Source organism: Eptatretus burgeri, chromosome 10 (genome assembly GCF_056783735.1).
Source record: "Eptatretus burgeri isolate ZD-2024b chromosome 10, Ebu_testis_v1, whole genome shotgun sequence".
In the NCBI taxonomy this organism is placed as follows: Eukaryota; Metazoa; Chordata; class Myxini; order Myxiniformes; family Myxinidae; genus Eptatretus; species Eptatretus burgeri.
The window spans coordinates 31,008,364-31,026,341 of record NC_140970.1 but is presented as its reverse complement, the minus strand read 5'-3'; the positions used below and the strand labels follow the sequence as shown (position 1 = coordinate 31,026,341).

Sequence of the window (17,978 nt, the reverse complement as noted above, 5' to 3'; positions counted from 1 at the left end):
AGAGACGTCAAAGGTGGAATTGGGTTGACCTGTTTTGTGTTCACATCTCATGATACTTGGATCTCAAGTTTGAATCCATTAAACTATATTGATTTGTCCAATATCTGCAAATGTCCATTTAATTCATATTAAAGTACAATGAAGTATCCAAATGCCCTTGTCAGACATTGCTTCACGTACAAGCTCCTCCTCTATTTTCTATGGCAGACCACGCACAGAAGACCAATCACTTAAACTACCTTTTTTGTATCCAATGATGAGGCTCGTATGAGAGACTACACAGAACGTATGACAAAAAGACCAGGAGACAAGAGGGTCGGGAGAGGGAAGGACAAAACAGTGGGGAACACTGGCATTAGCAGATCTGTGGAAGGGAGAGGGATGGGGTGGGGTACATGGGGTAAACAAGATGGACCTCACATTGAGCCAAAACCTGTCCTGAGCAGACCAAATTTCAAAGATGACCTCAAGAGGGATATGTCTCACTATTCTCCACAGAGCTAAGTTCATGCAACTCATCTTCTTGCAAGGTACAAGGCATTCAAGAGCTCGAAGGAGCATGCCACTTCACTTTGGGCTGGAGCTCCAGCTCTATCATCCATCTCTCTCCATTATCGACCCGTCTCTAGCCCTCATCGTCCAACCCACTTAATGTTTGTCTCCCTAAATCCAGACTGACAGCTAACCTTCAATCCTTCATCCTATTTTCCTCCCATCTGTGGAATCATGATCTCGCTTATTTTCAGCTTTTCCACTCGCCCTGTTGGTCCTTCCACCTGGTTGTCTTTCCCTTCTCATGATAAGTATCCATGTCTCCAGCTTTTGTCGTTCATCTATTTTATGAACCTAGACATCCGTAGGAATTTTTAAAAAGTGGGACACAAAAAAGGAGTGTTATTGCTAACCATTCGTGAAAAGTTGTGATTATCCCTCGACAACAAAAAGCGAAACCATTCTCATGACATCATATCCCCAAATCACCCTTGTGGTGTTATTCCCATGAGTGTGACAAGGAGGGCCAGTTCAGTGCGAGCCAATGCAAGATCCAGCGAAGCAGAAAGGCGCTCACGGAATGATACCACTTCAGGAACTTGAGCAAATGAGCCGAATTTGAACGCCTGAATGATGTACTCTGCAGTCTGTGAAACAAAAGGCAGTGGAGAAAGGCAAAGGGGTAAATTTGAGCATGATGAGAAACAAATGAGAACAGGGCGAGAAGCCAAAGACACAAGAGAGAATCGAGGAAGACCGAGAGAGCTCCACAAGTTTACTTACTTGTCCATAACTATCGCCCAAGAGAGGCATTTGCAATGATTTGCAGAAAGATAAATGTGAGGAAGGGCGACTGAGAGAGGCAGACTCACCTCCTTATGCTGCGCCCGGTGAAACTTCAGAAGAGGTGAGTACACCAGCCCAGCAGTGAAGAACTGCCCAGAAGCTGGCACCTGAGACATCACCAGATAACTGACAGGGAGTGTTGAACACATACAGATGAGCAAGCTCAAGTTAACTTAACTTGGCAAAGTTAACTTTCATGGTAAAATGCTGGTTGGTTAAAGGGGGAAAAAAATAAAAATAAAAAAAATTTATGAATCAAGTGAAGGTTTCAATTATGCTTCACGATCCGACTATCACCAACACTTTGTAATAATATTGTTAGTAAGTTAAAATGAAAGGCTCAACATTAACATTTGCCCAACCAAACTATTGACTTGGTTGCCTGATCAGACAACCTCATTATCGTGCCTTGAACATTCATATCGACAATATTGAATAAATGTACAAAACGACCTCCTGGATCGATAATGAAAGTTAACAGTAATGTGGTTGTTACATGTTATCTTTCGTGTGAGCACTTGCAAAGGTAATCTGAAAGGCGGTGTGTGTGTGTGTGTGTGTGTGTGTGTGTGTGTGTGTGTGTGTGTGTGTGTGTGTGTGTGTGTAAGTTGCTGTTGTTGATTGCTGTTTCCACCCATGAGTGAGTTTCAGGAGATGGAGAGAGAGACCTATTGTGATTAATAAAAGTTGTGCCTGCAAATTACACAATATCTATCTCTGCCCCTCAATTTGGGCTCACAATCAAAACACACACACACACACACACACACACACACACACACACACACACACACACACACACACACACACACACACACACACGTTAACCGTTTAATATTTCACTGGGGTTGAATTTGTACATGGAAACAATCAACAAACACTATTATTGCAAATAGATGGAGGGATGTGGACAGGCATCAACCATTATTCAAATAAAGATGTCAGGATGGGTTCACATGATTTCTTGTGACCATGCCTACCTTGTTGGCATTCTTTTTGGCAAATCATCCCTACATTCTTTTACATTTTGAAAGAAATGTTTTTACCTCTGCCACCGAAGGTAGTTATGTTATCATCACTGTCCGTCCCTCTGTCTGTTAATAGGATATCTCAAGAAGTTACGGACGGATTCGGACGAAATTTGGTGGATAGGTTGGGTGTGTGACAAGGGCGAACTGAATAGAGTTTGGTTAAGATCCGAACCGGGGACATTTCAAACTCGGTGCAATTGTATACAGTGCACGCGCTGTAAAAACACCCCTATACATTAATTTGAGTCATGTTGATCCTTTGTAGTAAGTCTGGATGTAAATGGCAAAGAACTGGAGTAGCATGACAAACAAACACACAAACACCAGTCCATGAATTACAGTAAGGACACCAAGAATATCAGCTGCTAAAAATAAGAAGGAAGAGCCTTAACAGGTGAGCAGTATATTTTGAAACGAGCTCTTATGGACCTGTAATAAGCACTTGAGTTAACTTTTACTTTGGGTATGTCCTTATAACCGATTAGAGCCTAAATATGGGTACTAACTGGCCAACATATCGTTTAGACTTTAGAGGGTCCCTTTTGTGGTTGCATACAACCTTTGTTGTTTCAAACAGTCCGACAGTATTTACAAAGATATATTTACCCCATGAACCCTGTGCAGCTGAACTTGACCCCTTGTACTTCAATCCAATAGCCAATGGCATTCATGGCGTTTACCCATTGGCCAAATGCACAATGACGTCGTGGTGAAATGACAAAAGTCTGATCTTTCCATAACATGCAATATATAGATGACATATTACAAGCTGTGAAGTGGCACACACCGAACATCTTGTCACACACAATAGAAAAACCGTTTCCTTCCAAATACTGTGTCCCAAACCCTTTGCTAACTATACCCACCGTACCCAGTGAAACCTACCTGCCCCCGGACTCTGTCGTTTGCACCTGAGAAGGTGGCAAAATTTCTGTCAAGTGCCAACCCTCGACAATGACTCTCCAACTGAACCAGATGGAATCGGCTCACGTGTCCTAAAAATCTGCTCTGGGACATCCTCTGCTCTTTTCACACAATCATTTGTACTAGGTCATCTTCTATCTGCTTTGAAATCAGCAAACATCACTGCATTCCATAAAAAAGGTGCAAAAACTGATCTCCTCAATGACAGACCTATCAGCTTACTTCCAATCAACAGCAAGGTTATGGAATCCATCATCGCAATTGATATTCAATCCTTTTTCTCCAAAGGCCCAATCTCAGATCATTAATTTTGATGCAGGCCAGGTCACTCCACCTTGGACATGCTGTTCTGACTCTCCCAACAACAAATGGAGGCCTTCGATGTCAGACATGACATCAGGGCAGTCTCTCTCGACATATCTCGAGCTTTCGATGCAGTCTGGCATCCTGTCTTACTCTTCAAAGTCTCTGCCTATGGCATCCAAGACCAACAGCACACATGGCTTACCAACTTCCTCCACTTTCATAGACAACTAGCATAACCCACGCTCTGCGCGACATGTTGGGGTGGGTGTGTTTGAGAAAGGAACTGATGCAGAGTATCAGTAGTAATTTTACTTTAATGCAGAAAGTGGAATACGATTTCACTGTTTCAAACCATTTTATTTACTTTATTTGTACCATGCACCTCATAAGGTCTTTGAGATAATGTAAGCCGAATATCACGTTACTCGAGCACAGAACAAAGTCGAAGATAGCGTGACACAAAACCACAAACTCGGAAATAATATATAAGATGGCTCTCAATGGAATCCTTTCATCTCCTCTCCCTATCAAGGATGGAGTGCCTACCCCAAGGGAGTGTTTGAAGCCACATCCTATTCATGATTTTCATCAACGATCTCTTTGACTCTGGAAAATCCTCTTGATCATTTTTCTGATAACTCCACTCTCTGTCATGACATCCTTCATCCCTTAGATAGCCAAGCAGCAGTCTCTTCCCTCTCATCAGACCCTGATAAAAATCACAAACTGGTCAAACACTTGAAATATGTCTTTCAATCCTGACAAATCTCACACTTTCACTCTATCTCCAAAAAGGACCATCTGGCAAACCCTTCCATCGACTTTCTTAATAATTCTCTTGAGAAAGTTCACTCAAACTCCTGAGTCTCACTATCAGCCATGATCTTTCTTGGGCAAACCAGATTTCAAAGTGGGCCGACAAAGCCAGCCGCCGAATGGGCATCCTCCGTCGTGCAAAGTCCTTCTTTGGTACACCAAAACTCCTATCCACCAACAAAGCCTTCATCCACAGCTTGATGGAGTACTTCTCTCCCCACTGGGCTAGCATCCCTACCTCACACCTTGTTCAGCTTGACGCTGTGGAAACCAAGGCCTTCAAGATCATTGAAATCTCCCACGATGAAGCCGAGTCTATGGGCCAATCACTCTCCATCGCAGACAAGTCGGTGGTCTCTGTCTCCACTGCCTCCTTTCTGGTTTTGCGCCCACTGCTCTTTCCGTGGTTTGTCCCCCTAGGTTTCTTCAGGGAGCATGCGGTCCACCGGCAACCCTCTTCTGGTTAAACTCCCAAAATCCAGAATCACTGCTCACCTCTACTCATTCATTCCTCATTTTTTTCTGCCCGTGGAACCAACTTCCACATTCTCTTCAATCTTATTATTCCCTCCTGGTCTTCAAGACAGCCTTTTACCAACATCTCAGAGCATCCCCAATCTAAAACCATGATCTTTTCTATCCCTGTTAACTCCCTACCACCACCCCAAGCCCACCTCTTTCCAAATTTCCAGTTTTCCCTTCGTGAGCATTTGCGTCTGTATCCATATTGTCCACCCCGTGCACCCTCCCCGACCTCTCATTCCTCCCATCCCTTATTTGTCCAAATCTCTCTCTATTTTGCCCCTCAACCCTGCTGTTGGTGCCCCCCACCCCCTCTTTATACTGTTCCTTTTGTTATATTGCATCCTGACTCGTTCTGAGTCATCGCTCTTTCACGAGCCTCGATTTACGACGCAAAAAAACGCTTCATCCAATAGATTGGGTAAATTTTATGCCTGCCTTAATGTACTTCATTAACATGTCCAAACAGAGTGATCCTGGCTCACCCCATGCTCTCATGCTGAACATGTTTGGGCTCCAGGGCCGCGTAAGCTGCGAGACTCCCCGACAATGCTCCAAGTTCTCCGTACAAGCGCAGCTGAGCCAGTCGTAGCTGCGGCGCAGCGGGACACTGCATCACGGCCCATTCTAACAAACCGAGGGCACGCCAAATCGCCCGGCCCTGCCCTAGACGTATGTGCATACAAACAAAACAGAAACACAATACACACATGAAAGAAAAAAAAAGAAAAGAGCCAAACCATTTTATTGCAAACTAACCCCTGGAATTTACATCATGCATGATTCACAAAACACAAGCTGCACTTAAGGAAAAAATACAAAGCTTTATCCCAGTTGCTTGGTCGAATTGACATTTAAGAACCAACGTCCTACAATGCAACTGGTTGTGCCATATCAATGTTCTGGCATCAGACAGGCCCAGCACACAATGCCTGACATGAGTTTCCCCATTGTACTATCCAACCCCATTAAAAGCCGCAAACGGTGACATACAAGCTAAAGATCTCACCGCTCTCCCTCCATTCATCAAGCACCAGGTGTGTGGCGAGCAAGCAGAACCCCTCACCAGGACGCATATCCGTATGCAGCAAGCACTCATCTGAAAGGGATGGACAAATATAATTGCCAGAACACTGTTTTGAACCATATTTTGGTGAAAATAAATCGCACAGCGAAATGAAAGGTAACGGATTCAATGAATTTTTTTGCATTAAATCTCGTGCATATCGTTTCACATAAAATGAGCGAATATTTATTTTTCATTTTCAAAAAAGTCGATTCTCATTACCCAGAGTGAGTGCGTGGCGAAATAGCAGTGCAGCAGTTTGTGCAAGTTTGAGGCGCACGTCAGCTTCCAGGCTAAGGTGTAGGCCCAGTACACGTGCAAGCTCAGCTAGGCACTCCCCACGCCTTAGTGCTTCAAGATCACGTGGGAAGGGAGGGAAAACTTTGGGGAGTGTTATCGAAGAGGGAGAGGAGATGGGTGAAGTCACAGTACTAACAGGGGGGGATTCAATGCTGGTAGGAGCCGCCATTTCATTGGTAGGTAGATCTTTGGCTGTCAAAACCCGAACAGCATCTTTGTTAATGGGTAGACTTTGTTTCGGCAGTGGGCTCCCTCTCGCAGAAAATGGAGTGTCCTTAATAGTGAGTTCTGCAAGGCTGCATGGGTTATCCCGAGATATCGGAGAGAGTGTAGAAGATGATGAAGTTGCATTGTCTGACTCCTCATGACTGTGAGTTGGAGTTAAATTACCAAAAGGCAGAGTCCCATTATTTGAAGATTCATTGGAGGCACATTGCAGGTTATTGCATGCCTCGGTCTTCACAGAAGCATTGAAACCACCATTACTCAGACACTGCAACACTTTTCCGTCTGCCAAGTGTGGAGATGAAGCATCCAGTGCTTGATCAATGCCATCATCAGGGCAAATGAATGCAGCACTATTGGAGGGAGGCTTGACCTTGTTGCCAGGTGGTAGAGAGTTACTGAGAGCAAGCGTGGCATTGCTCATCCCAGTCTCCTTAGCTGGATCATTTGGAAGCAAATCCAAAAGGGTCGAGATAAACTGGGGAGGAAAAATTGAAGTTACACAAAATAGAGGGAGAGAGATAAGAGGATGGATATACATACATATATATATATATATATATATTTTTTTTTTTGAAGTATATATACCATATTACAGAGCGTTGGTGCTGCAGAAGCAGTTTCTTGGCAATAATTATACTCGGTGATTTGCTCTTGCCTCCCCAGCACTGTTTGTCTGTGCTCTATCCTTTTAAAATGCTGAGTGTCAAGCAAGGAAGCAGCATGCACCATTTTGAATGTCTTTGGTATGACTTGGTCAGGGTTTGAACCACTGATCTCCCAGACTCAAGAGCAGATGCTCTAACCATTAAGTCACATAGTCTGGTGGATATATATATATATATATATATATATATATATATATATATATATATATATATATATATATATATATATCTATCTCACAAATTATTGAGTGAAAAAGGGCATAAGCAGGAAAGATCCAGATGAAAGATAAAAAACGCTATTTATACAGTTATGCATACACAAGTTAAAATAAATAAAATCCCTTTCTTAACATGGCATGTCCTGAACCTCACCAACATATTATATAGGCTTTCCCAGCCAATTTCAATTTTTTTTCTGCTCAATTTGATTAACATGCATTCAAATTCACAGTTTTACTAATCTGCTCAGACTAAGGTTTGTTCTTCAATATCTGTGCATTCGATTTCATGCATTCATGACGACGTACCCGAAATTATCAAATGCATTTGCTTAATCCTGTTGTGTTTCTTGGCATTCATGATTACATTCCTTTGATCCGGATATTGAATTTTCACACCTGGTTTTTTTTCGATGGGTACAATCAAATCAACATCGCACAATGCGCATGTGATTATGTGTCGGCTTATTTTCTATTTTTGTTTGTGGGCAATCACTTTAGGCGTTGGAGTATTCAAATAAGAATATGATGGCTAATTTTGGTAAGTTCTTATTTTTTTTCCATCACAATTTTTCCTATTTTAATTAAATGACTCCGTTTTTATTTGAATATTTCTTTTGCTTGTTTACATCATTTTAAATTTGTCTAAAATTATACAGGCCCCAGTCTATGCAAGCACAGAAATAAATTTACTTGAAAAACAATACAACAAATCTGCATAGGCATCACCCCATCCCATTTTTATGAAATGAAAAAAAAAGAATAAGTAAATATGAAAAAGTCTTGTTATCTGTTCGGGGTCATCTTTATAATATGAAAAACATGCATTTCCCTGTGAATATTTTATCCACAGGTCCTCTTCTACTTTTTCTGTTCATTTTCAGTTGCTTTCTTCAGCCTTCAATCTCCTCACGTGTAATTCTCCCATCTGATGCACTTTTCATGAGTTATTTGCCCCACATTTTCCTGGGTCACATCTTGTAGAAGATCACTTCTCCACTGTTGACGATTCATGCCTGTGTCACATGCTGCTTCCAGGTTCCTCACTCGGAGCTGTCATTCTGGGAGAGCCAGGTCACTCTTCACGCCAGCCTTGAATGCAGAAGTGGACCATTTCTGTTGGGTTAAGGAAGGGTGAGTAGGGTGGTAGGAACTTCAGTTGGATTTGCTGATTGATACCTGGTGGAACTTGGGCATGCACGTGGGGTATTACATTGTTGTAGATTAGAAAGACGGGCTCATCTGCAGGGAACATATTCTCATACTCATGGGCTGCATCTGCAAGAAATTCCTCAAATATTTCTCTCGTAATGGTCTCAAAAGGCATGTGGTGATGTACGAGCTCAATCTCCCCAGAAACAGCAAAGTTGACATTGAAGTTACGTCCGCATTGGCCATGTACAACACGTCTCACCGGGACACTGTGATGAGCTCTCCCAAAGGAACGCCTCGCCCAAATGTTATAGCCCATTTCATCAATGCAAACACAGTGGGCAAAAACTCTCTGCTCTCAAGAACCACTGAAGATACTTGATGCACATGTCCAGTACAGGAGGAGAGTTTCAGACATCAGGCAGATCCTCTACCAGTTTAATTGTCATCAGCATGCCATCAAGGGTTCTAGCAATGGTGCTGGAAGACACAGTTGGTTTCTCTGGCCGGGTATCTTGTTGGTCATCTTTCATCTTTTTCGGAGTCAGCAGAGGGTTGATATCCAGTATTTCCTGGAGGTCATCTTGCATCTCTTGATAAACTTTGGTGTTACGTGTTCCTCCTGTCGGTAACTTTTCATGACCAGTGCACAAACATATATAGCCACAATTGACAATGCAGTGGATAGCTTGCCACCAAGTGCATCAGCCAGTTCTAGAGAGTCAGCGTTGTTGTTTTCAAAAGCTTAAATTAGCCTCTCCCTATGTTAAATACTCTCCTGTAATGACCACTGGCAGCCATCTATATTTTAAAAATTAGCTTAAAAGTCCTTGAAGGCAGGTAAGAATTTTAATTTGAAAACATCGAGCAAAGAATCTAATGCAAAAATGTGACAAATGTATGCCCATTGATGAAACTGAATTCTTGATCAACCTCTTTCTACTGGTTGTGGCGAAACTGAATGAACTTGCTGATGATTTCAATTGGAATGTACCTATTTTGCAGCTGAACAAGGTTAAAAGTCCAACGAATGCTCAACTATAAATTGAATTGAATGAACCTTTTTGCTAATTGAATGATGATGTAAAGGTGCATTCATTTTCACGTTTAATTGATTGAGCCCGGGTATTAAATAGAATGAAATTTATTTGAAATTGGCCAGAAAAAAACCTATATTAAAAAAAAACAACTGATTCAAACAAAAAATTATTTACCGTACTTGTTATTGATTCCCTGATTAGAATACAAGGTAACCGGTACCTTATCAATGCTTGATGCATGTTACGGAACCATCATTGAGGTTTGGTGGGGCAACGCATCGTGTTATATATGAACGTCTTTTACCAAACAATTAAATTTCACTACTCTAAAGCAACATTGTTTAACATTTGAATGGCCAGTATTGCAGAAGTTGCCATAATTAGAGGAAATCCAAAGGAGGGAACAAACAACTAATGCATTGCTCTCTCTGGTACCATTATATTGCTGTGCTACATTTACAACGTTGAAATGGGGTTGCACTCTCTCATTTTTTAAATTATATATTTCCTTGTTGGTCTTTGATGCCTAAGGCAAGTGTTTTATGACAAGCAATGTTGGTCTTGACAATGAACGAGGGAGATGTCAGCACCTGCTGTGCCTGTGATTGCTGGATGAGACCAAGGTACAGTTTGATGTCCGACAGACAGCAAGGCCGTGCCCCAAACTGCCACAAGTACTTCCGTAAGAGTTGCACACCGTCTAGAGTATAAAAATAGCAAGATACAACAAGCAGAGGAAAACAGTCAAAAAATCAAATTACAAAGAAAGGCTAACAGCAAACAGAGCTCAAACTCATACAGCACTCAACAAACTTGCCTATCATACCACCCAGTTCCTCTTCCCGTCCATCCTGTTTCAACCTCCACAGCAGCTGGAGACGGGCAAGGCTGGGGCCCCTGATGGGACGGCTGGCATTATCAGCTGTGGACTTTCTATCTGGAGCCTCCAAGCTATCGAGGAATTCCATTAGGGCAAATGGAGTACAGATGGTCTCAGCTTCCCCAGTTCTGTGAATCAAAACCAAAACTACCCTCAAAATATCCAGAAAATTAATACCATTAAAAGTTAGGCGATGTCATCAATGGTATATAAAAAAAACTGAAAATAGAATTTAAACATAAATGGGACATCACACCCTTAAGTTCAAAAGTGTGACAAACTTGACTGTCCAAAATAATACATCCCTCCTTATATGACTCAATTTACGGAATTTCGCGAGGAACGGTCTGTCATCTGTCCTCGCATGCATTTCATCCTGCTCTAGGTTGCTTATGTGCACTTTTCATACTATACTGGTTTCTCACGTTTTTCGTGCCACTTAGGCTTGGCTTGTTTTGGTTCATTCTGTTGTGTTGATCACGCTTGGTACTGTACTGTACAGGATTTCACCATTTTTCAATGATACTTCAGTAAAATGAAGTCACAATGTCTGTAAAAAAAAAAAAAGAAGCTTATTTTCAGCACTAGCGGTGCAGGTTAGTGTCGATCTGCGTAGGTGAACAGGGAGAACAATGAAGGAAATAAACAGGGCTTTACTGAGCTATGCTAACTGCCATAGGAATGAGAGGCTTACACTTTGGGTGTTACCCTTTGTCAGAGAAGAAGATCTCTGTTTTTCTTTGTCTCCATCAAAAGGTGAATCCATGCAGATCGTATATTTCAATCACCAGTACATCCGCTCAGGTCAGGTATGGGAGCATGTGCCAGAACAGCGCGTCGCTGCGTCCATTTTCCACCGGTACTCCAGGGGCCTCTGTCTGGCCATCCCCCAGGTAGATGCCAGGCCCATCCCCATCTCCTTGAGATTCCGGTCAACCTGCTGCAACCATGAGGCACGTGGTTGGCCAATTGGCCTCCTCCACCCACGAGACTCCCTCGCTGAGAGAATCTGGTGAGCAGGATCAGCGTCAGGAAAACGAGCCACATGTCCATACAGCCGCAACTGATGCTCACGGACTATGCAGGTAACAAATCTCATCCGAGTCTCTCTCAGCAACCGTTCGTTGGACACAAAATCCGACCAGCGATAGCCAAGGATTCTCCGAAGAGACCTGGTACCAAAGGAATTAAGTCTCCGTCTCAGATCTTTGGTCAGAGTCCAAGTCACGCATCCATAGAGCAAGACTGGAAGCACCAAGCACCTGAAGACTCGGACTTTCGTCCTCCCGCACAGGTACCGGCAGCGCCACACCCCATGATCCAGTGAATCCATGACTCCCCAGGCCCGACCCAGACATCTATTGACCTCTGATTCACAGCCAGCAGAGACATGAAAATCACTGCCAAGGTAAGTGAATCTCTCCACGAGCTCAACATCCTCACCACAAACAGACACAGACAGGACAGCAGCATCAAAGATGTCATTGAAAGCCTGGATCTTAGTTTTGACCCAAGAAACCCGTAATCCCAGCGGCTCCGACTCCTCATTCAGCACCTCGAGGGCAACCAAAAGGATATCTAAGGTCTCCGCAAAGATGACTGCATCATCTGCGAAATCAAGGTCCGAGATCTTGACATTCCCAAACGATGCACCGCAGTTTGATCTCTCCGACATCCTCCCGAGAATCCAGTCCATGCAAGAGCTGAAAAGTGTGGGGGCCAGTACATACCCCTGACGAACTCCAGTAACAACTGGAAATAAGTCAGAGATGGTACCACCACATTTCACAGCACTCTGAGTACCAGAGTAGAGTTCAGACATCAGATCGATCAGTTTTGGTGGCACCCCACGAAGACCAAGAATCCTCTAGAGGGTATCCTGAATCAATGAATCAAACGCTTTACAGAGATCAACATAGGTAGCAAGCAGCCCCTGCCGAAACTCTCGTCTGCGTTCGGTGAGGACCCGAAGAGTAAGGATACGGTCAATCGTTGACCTCGTTGGTGTAAAGCATGACTGCTCTGGACGTTGGTGCTCAAGCAGATGGTGGCGAACCCTATCAAGAATTATCAGAGCAAAGACCTTGCCCGGGACTGAGAGCAGCGTCACCCCTCGGTAGTTGTTGCAGTCTTGGCGATCACCCTTCCCTTTCCAGAGAGGGACAACAAGGCCCTTCTTCCAATCAGTTGGGATGATGCCTGTGTTCCAGGCAGAGCAAAAAACTACATGCAACGACACGAGTGCAGCATTTCCACCAGCCTTGAGAAGTTCAGCACGGATGCCACAGATACCTGGAGTTTTACCCCGTTTCAACCCGTTCACCGCAGCCCGTGTTTCCACAAACGAAGGTGGACCATAGTTGATTGGAGGGTCAGCAACAGGGATTGTAACACCCTTGACATCAAACTCGACAGCTGGTGGATCAGCCTGGTACAACAGCTCAAAGTAACCGGCCCAGCGGGCCTTCACTTCAGACTCCTCTGTCAAGAGCCTACCACTTTCTGCTCTGACTGCAGTGCTCCGGGGGATGGGCTTGGATGAACGCAATGTGCAAATTCCCCTGTAAGTGGGATGAGAATTACCTGTCCACAGGTGATGCTCTACCCCCTCAAAGATTCCTCGCACAGAGGCCTCCTTGTCCACCCTTAGTGCACGTACAGTTTTACACCTCAGCTCCCTGAACAGCTCAGCTCTGCCACTCAGCCTGGCCCTGTGACTCTGGTCAATGGTATCCAGTGTCCCTTGAGAGACAAAATTCTTCTTTGCCCTGCGGTAAGTTCCAAGACATCCACCGGCAACATCAAGGACGGTGGTCTTGAAGGGACTCCACAACTCTTCAGGACCCCCCACAGCAACCAGACCCCCCAAATGTCCACTCAGACTGTTCACAAACTCCTCAGCTACCCTCTCATCCTTGAGTTTGCCAACATCCAGCCTAGGCTGGGATGGTACCATTCTCCCGGATTTAAGGTGCAGACACAGTTGGGCACTAGATATGGATGGCTGTTGGCTCACAAGGAGCTCCTCCGCCCTTTAGGATCCGCTCCATATGTGTTTAAACGGACTACGTACCTACAGGGTGAAATGCGCAGCTACCTCACACTTGACTGGGATCATAGAACACTGTTTGTTCATTCTCGAGGTGAATGTGGAGTGTCTCAACCCGTAGAAAAAAATTCATAACGTTAGGAATAGGGTTATGCATCGAATAAAGGTCACAATTGGCCCGTAATGGTGTCAGAGGCAATAATCGTATGTCACACTTGCCAAAGACCTTTGTTCGGTAAAATCATTGTGGCCCAGCAAGTCGAGTAGGAATAATTGATTCAATTTTGGTGAAGATCCAAATCCGGATCCAGATTTGATAATCAAGTGATTCTCCATCATTGAGAGATGGGGCTAAACTAATATATAGTACGATATCTCAAAATGTTGTGGAGCGATTCAGACTAAACTTGATGGACATGTTGGGAGTGGCAAGGACGAATTGATTCAATTTTGGTGAAGATCCACATCTGGATCTGGACACAAGAGTTATTTAATTTTTAAAGTCATTATTCACTATTGAGAGATAGGGTCAAAAACGATATATAGCATGACATTTAAAAAAATGTATTGGGCCCGATATGTTCTCGTGGATCAGGCATTACGTGGTGGAGGTATGCGCTCTACCAAGTGGCATTCCAGTTATTGTTATTACAGCACGTGCGCTGTATACAATTGCACCGAGTTTGAAATGTCCCCGGCATCATCTACCATGTCTCCGGTGGGTCCGTTCCCCCCCCCTCCCGCCCCACGTGCCTCAAGACAGCCAATGACGGCCGTCCGGTAGATGCAGTGCGTAACCTCGACGGAAATGGCGACAATTGATGGAAATACCCGAGTATTTCAATGGAAATTTGTGAAACTAATATGTTATATATGTGAAAAACATTTAATTTATTGCTTGACGGAAAAAAAACCAAGAAACACTCCCCTCATGTACGAACGAACGAACGAACGAAAGACGTCATTTCCGTCCACCATGGCATTTCGCGCCGAACGCAGAAAGCCAAGTTCTTCTTATGCCATCATTCTCTTTAATATTAGCCATAAACAAGTGTTTCGTCATGCATTAGTAGTTAAAATTTACTTACAACAAGAACGAAAAAATAATCTCCTCAGATTCAACAAGAATGAAAAAAACCCCGAAAACATCAAGTGCAGGACAAGACCAATCGAGCTGAAGGAAACGATACGGTAACTGCACTGCTCCTGATTGGTCAAAGGACACCACGTGTGTTGTGTGGGCGGTGTTATGCACGAGGATTCCAGGCTAAGTTCTTCTTATGCCATCATTCTCTTTAATATTAGCCACAAACAAGTGTTTCGTCATGCATTAGTAGTTGAAATTTACTTACAATCATTCTTTTGTGGCCTCTTGCCACGCTGTATCGAACGATTTCATTCCTTCTGTTATATATAAAGGTGCTTATCACAATAATAACAAGATTTTTACATTTCAAATATTAAGTACGCTTTTTAATTGTCTTTCAACTGAAAAAGCATAAATTGCATATTTTAACATTAGTGTTCTCATTTGATTCACCACACGCGCTGTATTGAAGGATTTCACTTGTTACTTTTGTTACTAAAAGCAGCCTTGGAAAAACGGCACGATAAGCTATCTATCATCTATATGCCTCAACACGGCATTTGTCTAAGGGGGCAAATGAAGTTGATACAACCTCCGTCGTGTGACTTTTAATCCCCGTGGTAAGTTTGGTTGAGATTGGGTAAGTAACGACCGAATGTACCATGGTCAGATAGACAGACCAAATTGCTTTTTAAGTAGGATTATTAATATTTTATCATTATCGAATTTCTCTGAAATATGTGATAAAAAAAATGTTTGCTGCATTCTTAAGTGAGTTTTTATTTTGTCTTGGGGCCGAAAATGTTTTCCATCGGAACGTATTTCCAATTACACCTTCGAAGTCAATGCGAAAATAGGGTTCGATATATGGAATTTTGCTTAATGTACAACTTTTCAAGAATGTATATATTCTTCAAATCAATGGATGGATATAAATGTTTTCCTGGTTAAAAAAAAAGAAAAAGAAAAAGAAAAAAAGGAAGCACCACCGATGTCATGTCATGCCATATCAAAAACAATGATTATTTCCTTTTCATTAAAGCTACGGCAAATGACTAATTGATAATAAACCAATTCTGTTTTAAAGAGAATCCTCAAATTTATTCCCCAAAGCATAATATTCAGTGAAATTTTACTGATCCTACTAATTATGCTGTTGTTGCTGGACCTGACGCTGACATTTTGATGGAAGGGTGTGAGGTTAAACCTGGGCTCAGCTCACTTGCGATGGCAATCCATGAGGTGAAAGGAAGAATCAAGGAAGAGCTGAAGAGAGGGCCAATCATCTGGACTGTAGTGAATGAGGAACAACAGTAGGTGAAGGGCAATTTTATTAATCAGTCATAAACAAAGCACAACTCAAACAGCTTCGATAGCAGGAAAAAAATCAAGGTTTGAATTGTAAAACGTAAGCCTTGCGAAAATCTAGTGTTCTTCTGTCTCCTTAACCTCCTTCTCCTCAATTGAACAAACACAAGTTCATATAAAAACAAAATCATCAGAGGGTCAGGAAACAAAAATACTGGCATACCTGTGTTCAAGTACGTGGCGTGCCAGCTCATTGGCCTCGCGCCAGCATCCCGTCTTGCGCAAGATGGCCGCTTTCCTTGTGTCTACAGCCCTCAGCTCTCCACACAGTTTGCCTGCATAACATCAGATCATCTTAGGAAACAAATTCATCATACGAAGAAATGGGAAAATGGTGCAAAGATTAAAACACATGATGTGGTTAATAAATAGTGAGGATATTGCACTAGAATCTCAATTAATCAATGCAAGATGGTTATTAAGCCATACACCTCATCACAGTCAAGAAATCTAGAGGTTTAAAATTTTTTTTTTTCTTCCAGTTACTCGAGCTGCAACATTTTGGCCTGGTAATATCCTACTCTATCTTTGAATCCCCCAGACAAATTTAATCAGGATAGCAAGTTTCATTTCCCTTCCAAATGAACGTTGGCCCCACTTGTGACAGCAACCAAAATAGCAGTTTTTTATCCTGATAATATTCAATCAGTAATCAAAATTAGAAGACACGGAAGCAGGCACGCTTCCAAGGAATGATGCTTCCACCACCATGCCTCATCTATCTATAATTCCAGCAATGTGTGTGTGTGTGACCGCTGTTTCTCGATAACCACTGGTCCGATCTAATTGAAACTTGTCAGGTATATTGCCGGGGACCTGAGGATGTGCCTTTTCAAGGTTTGATATAAATCGGACTAGTGCCTCCCAAGTTATGGCCATTTATTTACCAAACCAATGACAAGACACGTTGTTGCGTGGGCGTGGTCGATGGGGAAGGGAAGCTCAGCCGCGCTCCCCATTACGGGTTACAACGTACGGGCTTCCGGAAAGTGATGACTTCGTGTATTCTAATAAATTCTCGATTTCTTATGCGCATTTATAGATAAACACAATGCCCCAAGTTATGATCGTTTTTGTATTAGACGGTGCATAAATTTCGGTAACATCAGAGTGCTGGTGTGCTCCGAAGCATTAAGTAATTTTTTTTTTCTCTTCTCTTCTCTTATTGTTTTTCCTTCCGATGACATTGCGAAAAAGCAAAATACGTTGGCGCTAATTGAATATTTGGGCATTAAAACTAAATTGCGAAATCGTAACTGCGAATAATATGCGAACTTCCGGGCCACACACGTACGGGCATGCGAGAGCAAAGAAACGGCCTGTGTGGTTGTTGTTTGTTGCTTGCGGTTTGAATATTTATTTATTAAATTTTTTTATGGGCACTTTTGAGGAAGCTTTAAAACAGGAAGCTTGAGGAAACGGGAATCAAGACTTTTGAGGAAGCTTTAAAACTCTCGATTTGAGGCCGAACGCAATACTTTGACTTCCAAATTATGAAAGCCCTTCCTAAGAGCGGATTGAAGCCTTACGTCTCTGTTCACATTTGCAGTTACATTCCACTTTACATCAGGGCTTTCCCCTTACACTTCGCCTTTGATCTTAGATTTAGCTCTCATTTGAACCTTCATCTGAACAGAAATACACTTTGAAAATGCTTCTCACTCACCATGGTTCGCATTCCACCCCTCTGTCCATGCAGCTGAGATCAAAATGGATCGATGAAACTATGACAATTTGTGTACGAATTTGATTAGAGACGGCGTGCAATGATAACTGCGGCTTTACCATATAAAAAAATGGACAGATTTTGAGAGAGATATGACTTGCCTCCAAGAGGTCCCTCTAAAACAGCGAGAGCCTCGTCATGCTTCTCAAGTAGATCGAGCACAAGAAGGTAGAGTTGTACCTGTGGAAGAATAGTGCAGGCTAGATCAGCTCAGACTGGCATAAATATCCATATTCACAAATGTTCATTATATACCACATCC

General features: G+C 42.8%; 1 protein-coding gene across 1 annotated transcript in view; it reads right to left on the bottom strand.

Annotated features, from left to right (window-relative positions):
- The window catches only part of NAA25 (N-alpha-acetyltransferase 25, NatB auxiliary subunit), a 46,808-nt gene that overhangs the window by 13,341 nt on the left and 15,489 nt on the right, over positions 1 to 17,978 (bottom strand). Inside the window, exons 7-16 of the mRNA XM_085897718.1 lie at positions 17,818 to 17,896; positions 16,154 to 16,265; positions 15,845 to 15,913; positions 10,424 to 10,614; positions 10,197 to 10,306; positions 6,226 to 7,006; positions 5,947 to 6,036; positions 5,423 to 5,603; positions 1,365 to 1,464; positions 982 to 1,139 (exon numbers count right to left, since the gene is read on the bottom strand). Coding sequence (XP_085753844.1) covers positions 982 to 1,139; positions 1,365 to 1,464; positions 5,423 to 5,603; positions 5,947 to 6,036; positions 6,226 to 7,006; positions 10,197 to 10,306; positions 10,424 to 10,614; positions 15,845 to 15,913; positions 16,154 to 16,265; positions 17,818 to 17,896 — 1,871 coding nt within the window. The remainder of the gene's footprint in view (positions 1 to 981; positions 1,140 to 1,364; positions 1,465 to 5,422; positions 5,604 to 5,946; positions 6,037 to 6,225; positions 7,007 to 10,196; positions 10,307 to 10,423; positions 10,615 to 15,844; positions 15,914 to 16,153; positions 16,266 to 17,817; positions 17,897 to 17,978) is intronic.